General features: G+C 43.0%; 1 protein-coding gene across 2 annotated transcripts in view; it reads right to left on the bottom strand.

Annotated features, from left to right (window-relative positions):
- Positions 1–2,054: 2,054 nt before the first annotated feature.
- LOC146064547 (allantoinase, mitochondrial-like) overlaps positions 2,055–19,781 on the bottom strand; it is a 57,308-nt gene continuing 39,581 nt past the window's right edge. For both annotated transcript variants that reach the window (XM_083178172.1, XM_083178174.1), the window contains 4 exons: positions 15,036–15,174; positions 13,532–13,704; positions 4,720–4,752; positions 2,055–2,899 (listed from right to left, as the gene is read on the bottom strand). In XM_083178172.1, the coding sequence (XP_083034298.1) occupies positions 2,738–2,899; positions 4,720–4,752; positions 13,532–13,704; positions 15,036–15,174 (507 nt within the window). In that variant the 3' untranslated portion in view covers positions 2,055–2,737. The remainder of the gene's footprint in view (positions 2,900–4,719; positions 4,753–13,531; positions 13,705–15,035; positions 15,175–19,781) is intronic.

Below are 19,781 nucleotides of genomic sequence, written 5' to 3'. Positions count from 1 at the left end.
TTGTGTTCGGTAATGCTTCATTAAATCTAGTGAACTGTACTGTAGTTCCTCATCGTATTTCTTCGTAATCCCTCTGGGAAATATCATACGAGAAAGCACTACATACGTCCACCAAGTTTTAACCCCACTTTAAGTACAGCTTTCTCAGCTACTGATCACTCACCAGTTGCCCAACTGTACTGTTGGTGTGCCTTGAGGACCACGGCTGAGGACCACTGGCATAGTTTACAGGGCACTTTGAATGACCTATACATGTAGGGAGAAGATTATCTGACATCTTTCAAACGTATAGAACATAATCTGTATTTTCTGTTTTTCTTATTTGTTTATTGCTAATGGTACTAGATTAATACAACCATTTCCATCATATTTCCCTGATTTATCTGTTCAGTCCCAGTGGAAAAGCGTAACTATAGATGATTATTGCTGCTGTATTAAAGATTCATGATTATCTTTATTTAGGATAAATTATGGGAAATGTAACATTTTGCAACCTAAAGAAACAGTTGTTATGTAATATAGGTTTCAAAATGTTTTGTTTACATACCCTTATTACTGTAGAGTCTAGACTTTTGTACATTGGTCTTATTTGCAGCAATCTGTGTTCACTATGTATCTAAACATATGTTCACATGTAACTGTTCCAAAACACCACCCTTTTCATGTTTTGTGTTTGGATCTAGATTTTAAAAAAAAGAAAAAAACATAGAAACCGCTCAAATCTCAGAATTGGAGCTTTTTTATTTTTTGCTCCTACGCTATTATTAACCTCAATAACATTAATTTCCACTTATTTCCAGTCTATCCTGAACAACTCACACCTTTTAGGCCAAAAGGTTGCACCGAGGTAGCTGGATGACTATGCTAAGTGACACAAGTGGTTGGCACAAACATATGGCCCATCTAGGAGTGGCGCCAATCATTTCAGAGACAGGGTCTGCCACAACTGTGGCTGAAATAATTGGTTAGTTTGGACCCCCACCAAAAAAAGAGGTGCAAGATGAAATTGTGCTACATAACAGCACATGCTGTATTTAACAAACCATTTGAGCGACAGGCTCTGCCACAACTGTGGGTGAAATGATTGGTTCATTTTCTTTGAGAATAACCTCACATGCCACAATTGTATTACCGTATTTGTTGATTGTACAATCTTCTCCTGTAGCCAAGTGTGCTGTCTTGGAGTTATCCTTGACTCCTCCCTCTCCTTTAAACCATACAGTCAATACATCTTGTAGTCCTGCCATTTTCCATGTCCAAAAATATTTCGAGGCCCTTTCTCACTGTGAATGCTACGAGACCCTCATATTGGTCATCTCCAGATTGTATTACTCTAACCTCCTCCAATTTGGGCTCCCTCCACATCTCTACAGTCAGTGCTATTTTTCAGCTGGAACCAGCAGAAGTCAGTTCCTGAACCTCTTATTAAATATGACATCATCAGGAACTGGGACGAAATGTACTTTCACAAGATAAGTTTTATTTTAAAGTCCCCTGTGAGTGCCTTTGTTTCGAAATACTATATATACATCGCTCTCTCAACCTCTCTCTCTCTATCTCTTTTTCTCTCTCTATTTAACCGATCCACCCCCAGACCTCGAGTTCCTGGACCTATTTTTCCAGAAAAATAGTACTATCTACACTCCAATCTTTCCTCAGTACTGCTGCCTGGCTCATCTCCAAAAGTACTACAGTATGTCTGCCTTCCAAAGCTTCCAAGTATTACACTGACTCCCATTTAGAATCCAATTCAAGCTTTTCCCACTCACTTACAAAGCCCTTGCTCTTTCCTCTCCCATTTACATCTCCTAGTCACTGCCCAGAAACGCCTATCATTTTTCCACAACATTTGATACCATCCATCTCGAGCGCAGCAACATCTTTGAATGCAAACTGTGCACGAGTCTACAGCAACATCCCATGTGAAACATAACTCTCATCTTATTAAATTTCCCCCTTAGTATCAACCTGTACAACAGAAGTGCAGCTATTGTAGGGACAGTTTGAGCAGCTCTTCTCCACTGATATAATGGGTATAGATATTTATATGTAAACACATCAATTATTCACTTTATTTTAGTTATTCACAATAATGCCATTTCTTATGTTGACCATTTAGTGGTATCCGGTAGACGGATCTTCGATGTCTAGATTGACCATATTAGATGGTTAGATGCCTAGAGTTGACAATGTCTATATTGACATTAACGTAAGTTAGACGCCAGTGTTAGAGCGATGGGAGCGTGGTCAACTTTCACATGTTCAACATGAGTTTTCATGGTTTTTTTTTTTGTGCCGAATGTCACAGGTCGATTTGGTTCATACTTTACTCTACAAGTGTATATAAAGTGATATTATAATTGTGTGCCGAGCGTAGCGTGACACTGTGCCCGAACCATGGTCAACGGACACTGCGCTCATATACAAAGTTCACAGGGACCCCTGTGACATTTGGCACCAGAAAAAGTGAAAAACTCATGTCAACCATGTGACCGTCGACCACACTCCCGTCACTCTGCCGCTGGCGTCTAACTTCCCCTACTGTTGATCTAGATGCGGTCGACTATCTTCAGGCATCTAACTAGACAGGTTCGACTAAGTGTGGTCAACCATAACATGACACTAGACAGCTTCGATCCACTATACCATCCATAACCCCAATTAGTAACCAAAATACATATACAGGTAAATGCAAATTCCTTCCCAATTTCATCCATGGATATTTGGCAGGCTCTCATTAGTAATAGGGCGCACTAGGTTCAGGAGGGTCCACAGTGTGAATGAGAAGTTGCTTTCCTGTGGGCTTTGGAGAGTGTTTGCCCTTGTGATAAACCAGAGTCCCTCGGACCACAGTTGCCATTACTTCTCCCCAAAGAAGGAATCCCAGGTATGGGGTCAGCTGTAACACACAGAATTCGCATTAGCTACCACGAGGGACATTTTCATACCCTCCAACATGACCCATTCCATTAGGTACGAAATGCTCTGTTCCCGGACTTCCCTGTCAGTGGCAGTTACAGAGGTGGGACTCCAGCACAGTCCAAAATTCAAAGAGTGGGGGTCACATCAACTGCCAGTGATGTTTGAGGTGGCATTAGGTATGGCTCCCCTTTTTGAATATTGGACAGTGGTGCAGTCCCAGCTCTGTAACTCACTGGCAGGGAAGCCCAGAAACAGAGCATTTTGTACCTAATGGAATGGGTCATGTTGGAGGTTATACATTTTTAGTGTAAGGCTATTATATAAGATACTTTGATACATATATTTATTTACAGTGAGTCCCTGGAGTTGCTATACTGTAGGTTTAAAGAACAAAACGTTCTCATCAGTACAACACAAAGTATGTTTGGTATACTGTGTTACAAGTCATACACCTAGAAGACACAGGTAGTTATTCACAGCAGACATTGGTGGAAACTTACTAAGATGGGAGTTCTATTTTACATGGGATGTTCCTATAGGCAACCAATAGTAATCTACTTCTTATTTATTTAGACACTTCTAGAGGATAATAGATAGTATCTGATTGGTTGCCCATAGCAACATCCCATGTGAAATAGACCTCCCATCTTAGTACATTTCCCCCATTGTATATAGTGATGCTTAGTTGTAACCACTGGCATTCCTGTATAATGGGTGCAAGGTGTGCGGTGCACATGGGCTGCTGGTCCATGGAAGCCCTAGCGCTGAACTCTTTGTACCCAATTAATCGCATTTACCTCTCCGTCAGCTGCAGTATCCAGTCTGCGTAACCAAAGGCCAACCCCTAACCCAGATGTTCCTCAATTTATAGCTTGTGAATTTGTACGCAGTTTCTGTGCAGGGTAAATACTGACTGCTTTAGTCTTACACTGCAATATAGATATCAGTTTGCACACACCTTACCCAAATCTAACTCTCTCTGCACATGTTACATCTGCCCCACCTACAGTGCAGCATGGTTTTGTCCATCTGCAGAAATTTTAGCTTTGCTAACAGGTCTGCATCAGGCCCTATGTGCTAATGCTGGTATAAGCCATTTCCTGGGGTATTTGGGACAATGCCCATGCTGCTATCAGCCCTTCCCTGTAAACAGTACGCATGCGCAGTGTATCAATAATCATCCGCAGTGTGAATGAACAGCCGTGCAATCAGGTCTGAATCGCGCCTCATGTGTTAATTCTGGTATCAGCCCTTCCCTGGTGCATATGCATACCTCACAACATCTTGAACATATGAAGCGGTAGCCGCGCGGTGCACGGAAAAGGGGGTGTGGTTTATGCAAATGAAGTAAGAGCTTGGCAACACCCCCGGCTTCTGCCCTCTGCACTGCTTAATAGATGTATGCGCACCGCATCTATTCCGTTCAGGCTGGGGGGACTCCCAACTCCCCCCCCCCCCCCCCCCCCGGAGGTATGCATATGTGACTATCTGCTAATTCTGGTACCAGCCCTTCCCTATTGTGTGTGTCAATCACAGCTGCGTCTCAAGGATAGCAGCAGCAGAAAATGACAACTTGGTGAACATCGCGTTGTAAGTCATACAGTATCACTATAGATCTCCAAAACTACTGTATATAATGCCTTTCAAAAGTGTGCAACCTTCTGTAGACTTAACACATTTTGCCAGAAGTCCCTACAATATATAGGGTTTTGTTTTGATTTTAGTATTAAATACTTGACATGGTTATATTTCTGAATTACAATCCAATTACATTCCTGTGCAGTATTGCTGCTATACCTTGTTCTTATGATGAATATTCTTTACCTGCACCTATAATAACAAGAGAAACACAAGACAAATAGTAAGATACAAGAGACAGACGTGAGAATTCTACAAGCCATCATGCATGAAGAGACCATGTGCTACATGTCATAGCCTCTAAGATGCCGGAGGTATGGGATTTTATGCGGGTCTGCACATTTCATTTAAAGCACCAATCGTCTACCAGGAAAAACCTACAGTTTTACATTGTAAATGATTGCTGCTTTAAAATAACGGACAGACTCGCACAAAATCCCAAATATCCGACAACTCAGGGACAAATACATTTAGCTCCATCTCTCAAACATAATGCATGCTAAACATCCTGATCCCAATTGCAATGTATAAGACTATACTGCATGCAGGGGCACAGCTACTATAAGTGCAGGGAGTGCAGCTGCTATGGGGCCCAGAGATGTGAGGGCGCCCATCTTCCCTGTTACATGTGTAGTATACATATTTCACCATTGGGTGATACCTAGGGGCCCTTACAAACTTTTGCTTCGCTGCATGCAGTACAGTATATCTAAGTTACGGCTCTGGATCTGGTCAATGTGGTATGATATAACATGAACTGCCCCATTTAACCCCTTCATGACAGAGCCCTTTTTTTCAAATCTGACATGTCTCACTTAAGTGGGGATAACTTTTTTTTGCTTTTACTTATCCCAGTGATTTTGAGATTGTTTTCTCGTGACACATTGTACTTCAAGTTAGTGGTAAATTTTGGGCGATACAGTCTGTGTTTTTTTGTGAAAAATACCAAAATATCGTGCAAAAATGGAAAATTTAGCAATATGCAAAATGTCACATTTTCTGCTTGTGAGACAAATAATCATACCATTTAAAATATTTAATAACTAACAAAGACCATATGTCTACTTTATGTTGCAATCATTATTTCAACCTCCTTTTCATTTTTTTGGACACTAGGAGGCTTCAAATATGACTAGCAAATTCTCAAATTTTCAAGAAAATTTCAAACACTGATTTTTTTAGGGACCAGTTCAGTTCTGATGTGACTTTGAGGGACTTGTATGTGAGACACCCCCATAAATGATGCCATTTCAAAAACTGCACCCCTCACAGTATTCAAAACAGCATTTTGGAAGTTTGTTAACCCTTTAGGTGTTTCACAGGAATTAAAACAAAGTGTAGGTGAAATTTCAAAATTTCTTTTTTTTGCAGAGTTTCAATTTTAATACATTTTTCTAATGAATACAGTAGATTTTACTAGAGAAATGTGACTAAAAATTGATTCCCCCAATTCCTTTGTTTTCAAAAATATCCTATATGTGGCCCTAGTGTGCACGTTGACCAAACCACAGGCTTCATAATAGAAGGAGCACCTACTTGATTTTGGAGCCTCCTTTTTATGAGATTTTTTTTTAGGCACCATGTAGGTTTCTAGGCACCATAAGTGCTAAAAGTTAGGAACCTCCCCCACAAGTCACCCCATTTTGCAATCTACACCCCTCAGGGAATTCATCTAGGGGTATAGTGTACATTTCAAACCCCCAGGGGTTTCACCAATTTTGGTACAACTGGGATGTGAAAATGGAAAATTACATTTTTTTACACAAACATGCAGTTCTGGCTCAAAATTTTTCATTTTCACAAGGAATGAAGGAGACAAAGCACCCCAAAATCTGTGCCCCAATTTCTCCCGAGTACGGCAATGCCTCACATGTGACCAAAAAATACCAGTTGGGCGCATGGCAGGACTCAGAAGGGAAGGAGTGATTTTTGGATTTGGCAGCACAGATTTTGGTGGAATGAATGGTGGGTGCCATGTTGCATTAGCAAGACTCCCAAAGCACCAATACAGTGAAACCCCCCCACAAGTCACCCCATTTTGCAAAGTACACCCCTCAGGGAATTCATCTAGGGGTATAGTGTACATTTCAAACCCCCAGGGGTTTCACCAATTTTGGTACAACTGGGCTGTGAAAATGAAAAATTACATTTTTTTACACAAACATGCACTTCTGGCTCAAGATTTTTCATTTTCACAAGGAATGAAGGAGACAAAGCACCCCAAAGTCTGTGCCCCAATTTCTCCCGAGTACGGCAATGCCTCACATGTGACCAAAAAATACCAGTTGGGCGCATGGCAGGACTCAGAAGGGAAGGAGTGATTTTTGGATTTTGCAGCACAGATTTTGGTGGAATGAATGGTGGGTGCTATGTTGCATTAGCAAGACTCCCAAAGCACCAATACAGTGGAACCCCCCCACAAGTCACCCCATTTTGCAAACTACACCCCTCAGGGAATTCATCTAGGGGTATAGTGTACATTTCAAACCCCCAGGGGTTTCACCAATTTTGGTACAACTGGGCTGTGAAGATGAAAAATTACATTTTTTTACACAAAAATGTACTTCTGGCTCAAAAATTTTCATTTTCACAAGGAATGAAGGAGACAAAGCACCCCAAAATCTGTGCCCCCATTTCTCCAGAGTACGGCAATGCCTCACATGTGACCAAAAAATACCAGTTGGGTGCATGGCAGGACTCAGAAGGGAAGGAGTGATTTTTGGATTTTGCAGCACAGATTTTGGTGGAATGAATGGTGGGTGCTATGTTGCACCAATACAGTGGAACCCCCCCCACAAGTCACCCCATTTTGCAAAGTACACCCCTCAGGGAATTCATCTAGGGGTATAGTGTACATTTCAAACCCCCAGGGGTTTCACCAATTTTGATACAACTGGGCAGTGAAAATGAAAAATTACATTTTGTTACACAAAAATGCAGTTCTGGCTCAAAATTTTTCATTTTCACAAGGAATGAAGGAGACAAAGCACCCCAAAATCTGTGCCCCAATTTCTCCCGAGTACGGCAATGCCTCACATGTGACCAAAAAATACCAGTTGGGCGCATGGCAGGACTCAGAAGGGAAGGAGTGATTTTTGGATTTGGCAGCACAGATTTTGGTGGAATGAATGGTGGGTGCCATGTTGCATTAGCAAGACTCCCAAAGCACCAATACAGTGGAACCCCCCCACAAGTCACCCCATTTTGCAAAGTACACCCCTCAGGGAATTCATCTAGGGGTATAGTGTACATTTCAAACCCCCAGGGGTTTCACCAATTTTGGTACAACTGGGCTGTGAAAATGAAAAATTACATTTTTTTACACAAACATGCACTTCTGGCTCAAGATTTTTCATTTTCACAAGGAATGAAGGAGACAAAGCACCCCAAAGTCTGTGCCCCAATTTCTCCCGAGTACGGCAATGCCTCACATGTGACCAAAAAATACCAGTTGGGCGCATGGCAGGACTCAGAAGGGAAGGAGTGATTTTTGGATTTTGCAGCACAGATTTTGGTGGAATGAATGGTGGGTGCTATGTTGCATTACCAATACAGTGGAACCCCCCCACAAGTGACCCCATTTTGCAAACTACACCCCTCAGGGAATTCATCTAGGGGTATAGTGTACATTTCAAACCCCCAGGGGTTTCACCAATTTTGGTACAACTGGGCTGTGAAAATGAAAAATTACATTTTTTTACACAAAAATGTACTTCTGGCTCAAATTTTTTCATTTTCACAAGGAATGAAGGAGACAAAGCACCCCAAAATCTGTGCCCCCATTTCTCCAGAGTACGGCAATGCCTCACATGTGACCAAAAAATACCAGTTGGGTGCATGGCAGGACTCAGAAGGGAAGGAGTGATTTTTGGATTTTGGAGCACAGATTTTGGTGGAATGAATGGTGGGTGCTATGTTGCATTACCAATACAGTGGAACCCCCCCACAAGTGACCCCATTTTGCAAATTACACCCCTCAGGGAATTCATCTAGGGGTATAGTGTACATTTCAAACCCCCAGGGGTTTCACCAATTTTGGTACAACTGGGCTGTGAAAATGAAAAATTACATTTTTTTACACAAAAATGTACTTCTGGCTCAAAATTTTTCATTTTCACAAGGAATGAAGGAGACAAAGCACCCCAAAATCTGTGCCCCCATTTCTCCAGAGTACGGCAATGCCTCACATGTGACCAAAAAATACCAGTTGGGTGCATGGCAGGACTCAGAAGGGAAGGAGTGATTTTTGGATTTTGCGGCTCAGATTCTGGTGGAATGAATGGTGGGTGCTATGTGGCATTAGCAAGACCCCCGAAGCACGGTGAAATGATGAACCTAATAATCCATAGATGTGTGGTATATTTTGAAACACTCCTTTATACATAGGCCGGGTTTGTCGAGGCAAGTTTCACAGTGGAAAATAGTTTCCTTTCTTATTCCCTTTTTATAGCAAACTTTGCACCTTTTTTGTGTCCTGCCCTTTCTTGCAGTGGAGGGGATTTCGTTGGGAAAATGCTGCCCTGGTACAATACGGGGGCCAGTACTAGAAGTACTGGGGCCCTCTGCCTGCTGGTTCCCAAATATTAGGCCCTTTATGACTTCCTCTTGAAAGTGCATAAATGTCCCCCTCTGGCCGGTAGAAGGGAATAGCACGTAAGCGTTATACAGTGCCATCTGGATGATATACACGGCCAGCTTCTTGTACCAGATATTTGTTTTCCGCAGGGCACTGTACGGCTTCAGTACCTGATCTGAAAGATCCACTCCGCCCATGTACTTATTGTAATCTAGGATACAATTTGGTTTTGAGGTGTGGGTACTGGTACCTCGTACAGGGATGGAGGTGGTACTGTCTCCATGAATTGTTGTCAGTATAAGGACATCCCTCTTGTCCTTATATTTGACCAACAACATATTTTCGGTGCATATTCCCCTGCTTTCACCCCTTCTTAGTACTTGGGCAATGTGCGTTTTGGGGAGGCCTCTTTGGTTCTTGCGTACAGTACCGCAAGCTGCTGTACCTCTTGAACCAAGGGCCTTAAACAGGGGGATGCTGGTGTAAAAGTTATCCACATAGAGGTGATAACCCTTATCCAGGAAGGGGTGCATTAAATCCCAGACAATTTTTCCACTAACACCTACGAGGGAGGGGGGGCATTCTGGCGGTTCAATTCTTGAATCCTTCCCTTCATATACCCTAAACTTGTGGGTGTACCCTGTGGTGCTTTCACACAGCTTATACATTTTTATGCCATACCTTGCCCTCTTACTGGGAAGGTACTGGCGGAATTTAACCCTTCCTTTAAAATGTATAAGGGACTCGTCGATACTAATACATTTATCAGGGATGTATAGCTCTGCAAATTTGGCACTGAAATGATCAATGACCGGCCTGACTTTGAATAGCCTGTCAAAGGTGGGATCATCTCTGGGTGGGCACTGTGCATTATCGGTGTAATGTATAAATTTATGGATTGCCTCAAAACGAGCCCGAGTCATGGCCATACGGTAAAATGGGGTGCTGTACAGAACATCTGTACTCCAATATTGCCTAATTTGTGGCTTTTTTACTATGCCCATATGAAACACCAGACCCCAAAACGTCATCATCTCTACTGCATCTACAGGGGTCCACCTAGCAAATGATGACGTGGGGTTTTGAGCAATAAACTGCTGGGCATATAAATTAGTTTGGTCCACCATTAAATTTATAAAATCATCAGAGAAAAATAATTTGAAAAAGTCAATTTCTCTGAGACCTGTGGAATCAAATTGGATTCCTGGCATGGCCAAAAACTCAGGAACCTGGGGCTCAAAATTGTCTGGTGGTGGGGTCCATACGAGATCAATTATTGGGGGGGGGGTCTCAGCTGCTCTAGGGGGGCATCTTTGAGGGGGTCCCTCATCACCAGAGGAGGAAGAGGAGCTTAAGACGAATCCTTCAAATTCCCCGCTTGCCTCACTGGCTGTGTCAGAGTCAGAGGCAAGCATGGCATATGCCTCCTCCACTGAATACATTCTTCTGGATGACTGGGATGACATTTGGGATGACATTTGGGATGCCATTTTTATTTTTGTGTTACTGGTAGTGAAATGTTTCAACACGTGTATAGTGTAGGGGGGGGTACAAACTTTATTTCAACCCGGGGGGTATGTAGTGTGTAGTGTGTATGTAGTGCAGAAAAAAAAAATACTTTATACAAAAAAAAAAATTGAAGGGGTTAAAAAAAAAAAAAGTTGAAGGGGTTAAAAAAAAAAAAATTGAAGGGGTTTACAGCACCAATCACCTCCGATCCCGTGTCACCGGCGAACGTTATTCGCCGGTGACACAGAAAACGCTGTGAATGGCTGTTCACACTGAACAGCCAATCACAGCGATCGCCGACGGGGGGGCGGCATCGCAGCCCCCCCTGGGCATGCAGGGACATGTCTGCTGTCAGGGACAGCAGACATCGTCCCTCTGTCACTGCGTCTCTAGACGCAGTGACAGTTTGAAGTCATGACGTATATATACGTCATGTGTCGGGAAGTACTTCCCGGCCATGACGTATATATACGTCAAATGTCGTGAAGGGGTTAAAGTTATGATACATAATCTTAACTGGGACACTGTTACATGAAGTAGATGCAGTATAGTGTGGCATAATATGAACTGGGGTCACTGTATGTAATAATGTGAATTGGGGGTACTGTTTTACATAATGTATATAATGTATACTGGCAGCCCTAGAATGTGTTGCTCTAGAAACATAGATACAATGGTCCATTCAAAATATGGCTATGGGACCAGCAAAGTTCTGGCCAAGCCTGTGACTGTACTGTATGTAACGCATGGAACGCATAATACCGTACAGCAGGGGTCTTCAACCTTTAAGACAGCGTGGGCCACCTAAAAAAATCCAGTGAAGCCCGAGGGCCACTATACTCTACTGCGGTATTTCGGACAGCCTCATAGAATCACAGCTCCCCTATAACGTCAGCACAGTCCTTCATAGATTGTTGGCACAGCCGCCCATACTCAGCACATAACCCCCCCCCCCCCCCACACACACACACACACACACACACATACCCAAATAGTTATCAGCAGTCAATTTGGGTTCCAGTGCAAACAGTAAAATTTGTGCCCCCCCCCCTATATAATTTGATATTGAATAAATTGCACGCGTCGTAGGCGCGCTCCCAAAAAAGGGGTGTGGCCTAATTATAACGTGTGTGAACTAGCAGGAAAACAATTACCTGACACCTCTTTTGCAACCTGCATGACCAGACATTGGTTACCGCAGGAATGGTCGTTGTCCTCACACGCTTAAGTTGACTGAAGGCTGCACAGTGACATATAAACATGAAGGCCCACACAGTGACCTAGCACGCCTCACAGATCGAACCCAAACAATGAAAAGCTACTTAAATCAATATACACTGTTACACTGTTTATCCATAATACACATTACACATTATGCCGCACACCGTGATGCCCATTACACATTAATCCACACAAAAATTATGCCCATTGCACATTATGCCCCACACTGATGCCCATTATGCCACAGACCATAATGCCAGCAGTACTCCTGCTTATACATATGATGCCCCAGCAGTGCCCCTCACCTAATGCCCCAGCAGTGCCCCTCACACACAATGCCCCAGCAGTGCCCCTCACACACAATGCCCTCAGTAATGCCCCACACACAATGCCCCCAGTAATGCCTGCAGCATTGCCAGGTCCCCTGCTCCCGCCAGCTGTACCTCCTCCTCCCGCAGCTTCGCCGGGTCCCAACTCGCCAGCTCGTGACCAGACGTGCCTCCTCCTCCCTCAGCCGCACTGGATACACTCTGCCCTGCCTGCAGCCAATGGAAATCGGGTAGGCGGCACCCGGGGGGACTCCATTACGCTGCCTCCCTCTGCAGCGTTTTCTTTTACTTAAAAAAAAAAAAAATCCTGTGCATGGCGGGCAGGGGGCCACTGAGATCAGCTCCGCGGGCCACTCGTGGCCCGCGGGCCATGGGTTGAAGACCCCTGCCGTACAGGATCACAAGTAATACACTAATTAATGGGGTTTATTATATATTTTTATTATTATTGCAGAGCATTAAACATAGGTATAATGGGAACATAGATCATGTTTATTAACAGATTAAAGTAAATAGTACTTACATAGCCAAGTAGTTCGTGAACAAAATGATACACTCTAAAAACAGGTTAGCCACACTCTATGCTCCTTCCATACATTCACTGGCTATATTCATTCAAAGGGCAATCCTGATAAGGCTGTTCCAGATTGCCTATGGCTAACCAATGTCATGGCTCTGCTATTATTGAGTGTATTATTTTGCTCATTATTTTTTGGACCTTTAATTTAAGAGAGATTCAACAACCCTCAACAATTCAGGGTAAATTTACTAAGATGAGAGGTCTGTCGAAGATGGGATGTTGCCACTAGTAACCAATCAGATTCTATCCATTATCTTCTAGAAGGTGCTAAATAAATAAGAAGTATAATCTGATTGGTTGCAAAGGTCAACATCCCATCTTCAATAGTATCACCCATCGGGACAAAAATTTGGGTGAAAAGTGTCAAATAGTATATATTAAACCTTGGATTCTGATCCATTGTGCGGTCCAGCGAGCATCAGATTGGAGCCAGAGATTACCATTGCTGCCATAAAGATTGGTCAGATCCCTCAGTCATGACTGGGATCGCATATGATACATTGTTTGCAAAAGTACTGCATACAGTGTATGGTATGCGATTCTGCCGCCCTGGAAGCTTCTGGGGAGGTCAGGGGAAATCACGTGTGACCTCAAGCCTCGGAGAAGTCACACTAGTGTATGGGGGCCTCTAATGCAGGTGCTTCCGACCGATGTGCAAACTATGTATAAAGTGGAGGTAGAATATCAGACTGCATAGACGCTGCACCATGTGTATGTACAGTATTTCGATTGTTCAAAAGTTTTAATTTTGCTTACCTGAAATTCACTGTCAGGGTCCCAGATCACCAGGTCAGCATCATATCCCATTTTGATGGAACCCTTGCGATTGTAAAGACTACACAGTTTTGCTGGGTTACTGCACAACAAGCGAGCCACATCGGGCAGAGAGAAGCCCCGCTCCCTTGCAGAACTCCAGAAAAGAGACAGCCCTTAAAGAAAATGGCATGTGATACAAATACAATGGGCATATCCTGTTACCACTAATTGGGTGGTGACTGCTGCCTCCCCTCTCCACCGATAGCCACCTCTCACTGCTGCCTCCACTCTCCATTGATAGCCACCTCTCACTGCTGCCTCCCCTCTCCACTGATAGCCACCTCCCCTCTCCACTGATAGCCACCTCTCACTGCTGCCTCCCCTCTCCACTGATAGCCACCTCCCCTCTCCACTGATAGCCACCTCTCACTGCTGCCTCCCCTCTCCACCGATAGCCACCTCTCACTGCTGCCTCCCCTCTCCACTGATAGCCACCTCTCACTGCTGCCTCCCCTCTCCACTGATAGCCACCTCCCCTCTCCACTGATAGCCACCTCTCACTGCTGCCTCCCCTCTCCACCGATAGCCACCTCTCACTGCTGCCTCCCCTCTCCATTGATAGCCACCTCTCACTGCTGCCTCCCCTCTCCACTGATAGCCACCTCCCCTCTCCACTGATAGCCACCTCTCACTGCTGCCTCCCCTCTCCACTTATAGCCACCTCCCCTCTCCACTGATAGCCACCTCCCCTCTCCACTGATAGCCACCTCCCAGTGCTGCCTCCCCTCTCCACTTATAGCCACCTCTCACTGCTGCCTCCAAAGGTCAGATTTGCTAAACTTCATTTTTTGTATTGGCTTGAAACTGCCACTAACTTTAATCACAACGAGGAAGCTCCTGGGGCCTGATTCAGTAAGAATTGTATAAATGGTTTAATATAAATAACTACAAATACACCCAAGTCAAACAAATAATTAAAAACACCATGGGGGGTACTAGTGGTCTGATTCAGAGATGTACATAAACCTGATGGTTTACTGTGGTGGTGTGGCTGTGCAGGCTCATGTGCAGAGTGGGTCCTGCATTACTGCATGCAGTGCTTCCAAGCCACAGCCTAATTGATAGGCTCCCAGTTTTTGGGGTGGAGAGAACTGGCCACCATTCCTGAAAGTGGGCGCACCATCATCATGAGGTTTCTGGGAATGCTGAATCGCCGTATCGAATGATTTCTATTCCCTTCGAAAATAAAAGTCTGTCTGTACCGACTTATATTTAATTCGTTGTCCGCTGTGCTTCATCAATAACTTCCACTGTATTTAGGCAATTACAGCAGTATACAATCAGCCTCACACCTAAACTGCTAAGTCCCTGACAGGAACCAGGTCACATCTGCTGGTTAATATGAACTAGGTAAAGGATTTTATTTTCATGCAGAATAGGATGCAACCAAAATGGTGCCCAGACTTTCCACAGCATTTGTCATGAGAAGTAAATGAATACTCACCAAACTGTAGGGAAGATATCCCTCCCCAGGCTTTCAGAAAATCCCCCTCTGTCAGGAGTTTGAGGTCCGCTGTACACGGTGAATGGTCAGACACCACCATGTCTATCTCACCCTGTAGCAGTGCAATCCATAGCGCCTCCTGCAGGTGAGGAGACGTGTGTGTTAGCTAACCTCCAGATTACCTATTACCGTGCACTGATCAGGCACTTTTGGGTTAACTGTGGTGCTGATTCCGAATGTGACATCAATTTTATTAGATTGGATCTCATTTTTTTTAGATACGTAGATGAGAAACAAGAAAAAAGACAACCGATAATGGAAACCGCTCAACTGCCAACTGAACTGATAACTTATATACAGGGGTATTCTAGATTTACAGAGTGAACACCTAGAACATTCATGTTCCGATAGACTCCCATATGCATGTGTTATGGGTAGTTGCCTATTAATTGAGTGAATACATTATGTTAAGCCAAATTGAAAAAAAAAAAAACTATTTCTGAATTCACCATCCCTTGAATACTCTAAATTCATTCAGATATCCTTGGCATCTTTGGCTGAAATGGCCTAGTAAAGAGTTCATTTCTAGCCTGTAAGTTTGCTCTGGTCACTTGCCTGTCTTCTGTAGGGTCTGTCTATTGAATTGTGACTAGTTACTCACCAAGGGCCTTATTCAGATTTATTACTCAGTACAAATTTGTTCGGAAAATGTGCAAAAACATGTGCACTGCAGGTGGGGCAGATGTAACCTGTGCAGAGAGAGTTAAATTTGGGTGGGGTGTGCTGAAACTGAAAGCTAAATTGCAGTGTAAAAATAAAGCAGCCAGTATTTACCCTGTACAGAAACAAAATAATTCACACAAATCTAGCTCTCTCTATACATGTTACTATCTGCCCATAGCTGCCTACCCTCCTGCATTCTGCAGGTGACTCCCTGAAATAGCAACAATCTCCCTCTCTCCCACATTAGTCTAGCAATCTCCCTCATGTCACCTAGCCCACATTAACTGTTACATTTGGGGGGGGGGGGGGGGGGAGGAATGAGAGATAGATAGATACATTTACATTGAATCATCAGCGCCATTTCCCAGCACTTTACCAGGTATAGTAGCTCTTACTAACTGCTTTGGGGCTCATCTACATTTGGATATAAGTAATTTTAAAAGATTCCTCTCAGGTGTAGCAGTGCACACCCACGCTTCTAGGTGCCATGTTGACAATCTCTATTCACAGTCTCTCCATATATGGACATAAACACGCCCTTTGGGTGGAGTATGACACACCCCCTCAATGGGGCGCTGTGGAAAATTCTACTACCGACTATAATCTCCCTGAAACTAGTTTTCAAAAGTAGGCAAGGATGCATCTGCCCCACCTGCAGTGCACAGGGTTTTGCCCATTTTCCCAAAAATTTGTACTGAGCTCAGATCTGAATAAGGCCCCACGTGTGAGCTACCCTTCATCTGTAGTACCTGGACTTTCATTGTATTTGTTGGCCACTGCCTGGGGCCCCACGGCCTCCTGTAGGGATCAGGTTCCAGATTTATACATTATACAGTACCTACAGTATGTTGCGATATACTGCACAGGACTATGGTGTATCCTCTATAGTGCATTGCTGTTATTAATCAGATGCATTATTATGCATGCCCTAGCAGTATTTTATTTATATATATATATATATATATATATATATATATATATATATATAATTTTTTTTTTTTTATCAAGGGGCCCAGACCATGCACTCTCTAATGATTAGCTCTAACCACTGTATTCCCCCCAGGGGGCCCTTTATGCCTATAGACCCTGTGAGTTTATGCATACTGTAAGTGGCTTTTCTGAGATGACACCCCCCGGACAGGCACCCCTCCGGACCTGAAACTACAAGCTCCGGAATGCAAGAAATTGATGAATGGAGCCTGTTTGGTCTGGGGGTTCAGAGGGTTCGGTTCTGGTTTTCACCCATACCCAGGACAGGTTTCTCAAGCCTATTCCTGTCTATTGCATTAAATAGATGATTGCGGCACACAGAGCTGTACAGTGATATAAAGAGGTTGCTTAGAAATTTTACAAGATTGATTTAATTAATAAAAATTCTCTGCAATTTATTATTATTAATATACTGTAATATCAAACTTAAATGTACAATAACCATAAGCTTTTGCAAGCTAAGATGCTGCAACTTCAGGCAGCAAATGAAGGATGTATGCAATTATAGTGTGCTGAGTTCAACACACAAAAAGACATTACACTGTAGGTGAATATATTTACGGTATATTATTCTTTGTCCTATAACTCTAGACTGATTATGACGCACAGAACTGATGTAATATTATACAGTAATACTGCCATCTACTGTCTACACTGTTTATTGTATCTGCATTGATTCTTAATAAAGCAAACACTGATACTCCGCAGGGCGCAAACTACTTTTAGAACCGTCTGCTGAGTGATGACAAACCCTACGGGCTATTTCACACACTCCGGCTCCTGCCGGGCGGCGAAATCCCACACGACCAAAAGCCCTGCTGTGCACACTAGTTGTTAATGGACACTATTGTGTCCATTCACACAGGGCAGCCACGGCCCGGCCACCCGGTTGCGTCCGGAACCCACCACTGGAATGGACAGCTGCCGGGCTGTGGCCATCCTCTCCATTCTAAACTGCTGTGTGCTGCATGGCTTCCTGGCCGTGCGGGGTTTAGCCGCCCGGCAGGAGCCGGAGTGTGTGAAACCGCCCTACCTGTTCTCCTCCGTGAGAATTCTAGGATGCATGTTTCTGTATGAATGGGGGGGTCTTCTATTCTAAATCGGGAGAATCTTTTGCTATTTGTTTATCAACTTAATTGAAGCTAAGTAAACATAATAGTTACATTATTATTAATCCACATTGTTTTGTCATTTGCTATCCTGTACGCACCGTACACAAGTACAGATTTTCTGTCTGATCTATCTGGTGGGAACAAAAACCTGAAAATGTATAGGAGCATATGACAATCAAAAAATTGTTCCCAAACACTTGAAAACAGACAGTGATCAGTCAGACAAATTGTTTAAATCATTCTGATATAACAAATTTGTAAAAGCATATATATTTTTCCTGTTTTTCTGCATTTGGGTGAAAATTTTTCATTGTCATATGCTCCCATACATTTCCAGGTTTTTGTTCCCACCAGATAGATCAGACAAAAATATGTACGTGTGTACGCACCTTTACTCTGATTTACTCTGATTTAAAAGCAGGATCTTATTGGCTATCAACTGTAAACAACTGTCATGTGATTTGGGATAGCCAATAAGATCCTGCTTTGAAATCAGAGTAAAGGTGCGTACAGATGTACAGATTTTTCTGTCTGATCTATCTGGTGGGAACAAAAACCTGGAAATGTATGGGAGCATATGATAATCAAAAATTTCCACCCAAATGCAGGAAAACAGAAAAAAAAATATATGCTTTGATAAATTTGCTATATCAGAATGATTTAAACAATTTGTCTGACTGATCACTGTCTGTTTTCAAGTGTTTGGGAACAATTTTTTTATTGTCATTTGCTCCCATACATTTCCAGGTTTTTGTTCCCACCAGATAGATCAGACAGAAAAATCTGTACGTGTGTACGCACCTTTAGATGTATTTCAGGTTTTGATCTTGGTAATCTGTATAAACACAGCTTCAAATGGTGAGCATCTCATTTATAGGCAAAGGTATCATGATACTGCTTTTTGAGAGGCTGTGCCCATTTACATGCCCCTTATGATGCCAAGAAGACCATTCTTTGTTAAGTTTGTCTTGCTCTGCATTTAGGTCATATTTACCTAATTTCCAGCTTGACCATGCTTTGTGTTGACCTCTTGTTTGTTAGCTATAAGAATACCAGCTTTTCCTATGGTGGCATTTACATATACCAACACATCGGGAGAAACCTCATTGATCTTTGACCTCCAAAACATTAGTAAAACGCAATTACCCAACTTCATGTCAAAACAGTCTGCAGAACTGCAGCTTATATACATGCACATTCCTTCTTAGATGGACAAAACCATGTGCACTGCAGGGGGGCAGATGTAACATGTGCAGAGAGATCTAGATTAGAAAATACGGTACTTGTTTCGTACCGAAAATACTGACTGCTTTATTTGTACACTGCAATATAGATCTCATTTTTGCATATCTGCGTCCGCTCGCCACGCTTCGGGCTCGGTGGCTCGCTGCGCTCGCCACACTTTCAAAATTATCTCCACGCCCACGTGGATAATGGGAGTATGAAGTGGATAGTGGGGATATGATCCATTATGTATTAGCACAGCTCCAGTTATGTAAACTACGTAGTTTACGTAGCCAGCATAGTGGTGTATTGGTATTCTCAATACACCACTACACAAACTACGTAATGGGCGCCCTGCTAATACATAAGTACCGATAATTTCAGTTTTAAAGTAGTAATGTAGAAGTTACATGTACATTTTATAAATAATCATAAAATCATATTAAAGTTTAAAAAGAAAAACAACCATAGAAATTATGTTTTTACTGTGCTTACTATATACTGTATATTCTCCTTTCCATCCACATCACACCCCTGGGTGTCCTGACACTATGAGAACTGTTGGCATATTAGCAAAGAGTGGCCTTCACAAATGTGTGTTAGTATCTGTGCTTAATCTCAATTTTCCAAAATGACCACTGTAGTTGTCATTGGCAACATGCGCATTCATCCAATAAATCAGATCAGATACTGGCAG

The sequence above is a fragment of the Crinia signifera genome, chromosome 3, assembly GCF_055691185.1.
Source record: "Crinia signifera chromosome 3, ASM5569118v1, whole genome shotgun sequence".
Taxonomy (NCBI): Eukaryota; Metazoa; Chordata; class Amphibia; order Anura; family Myobatrachidae; genus Crinia; species Crinia signifera.
This window is presented reverse-complemented; position numbering and strand designations above follow the sequence as displayed.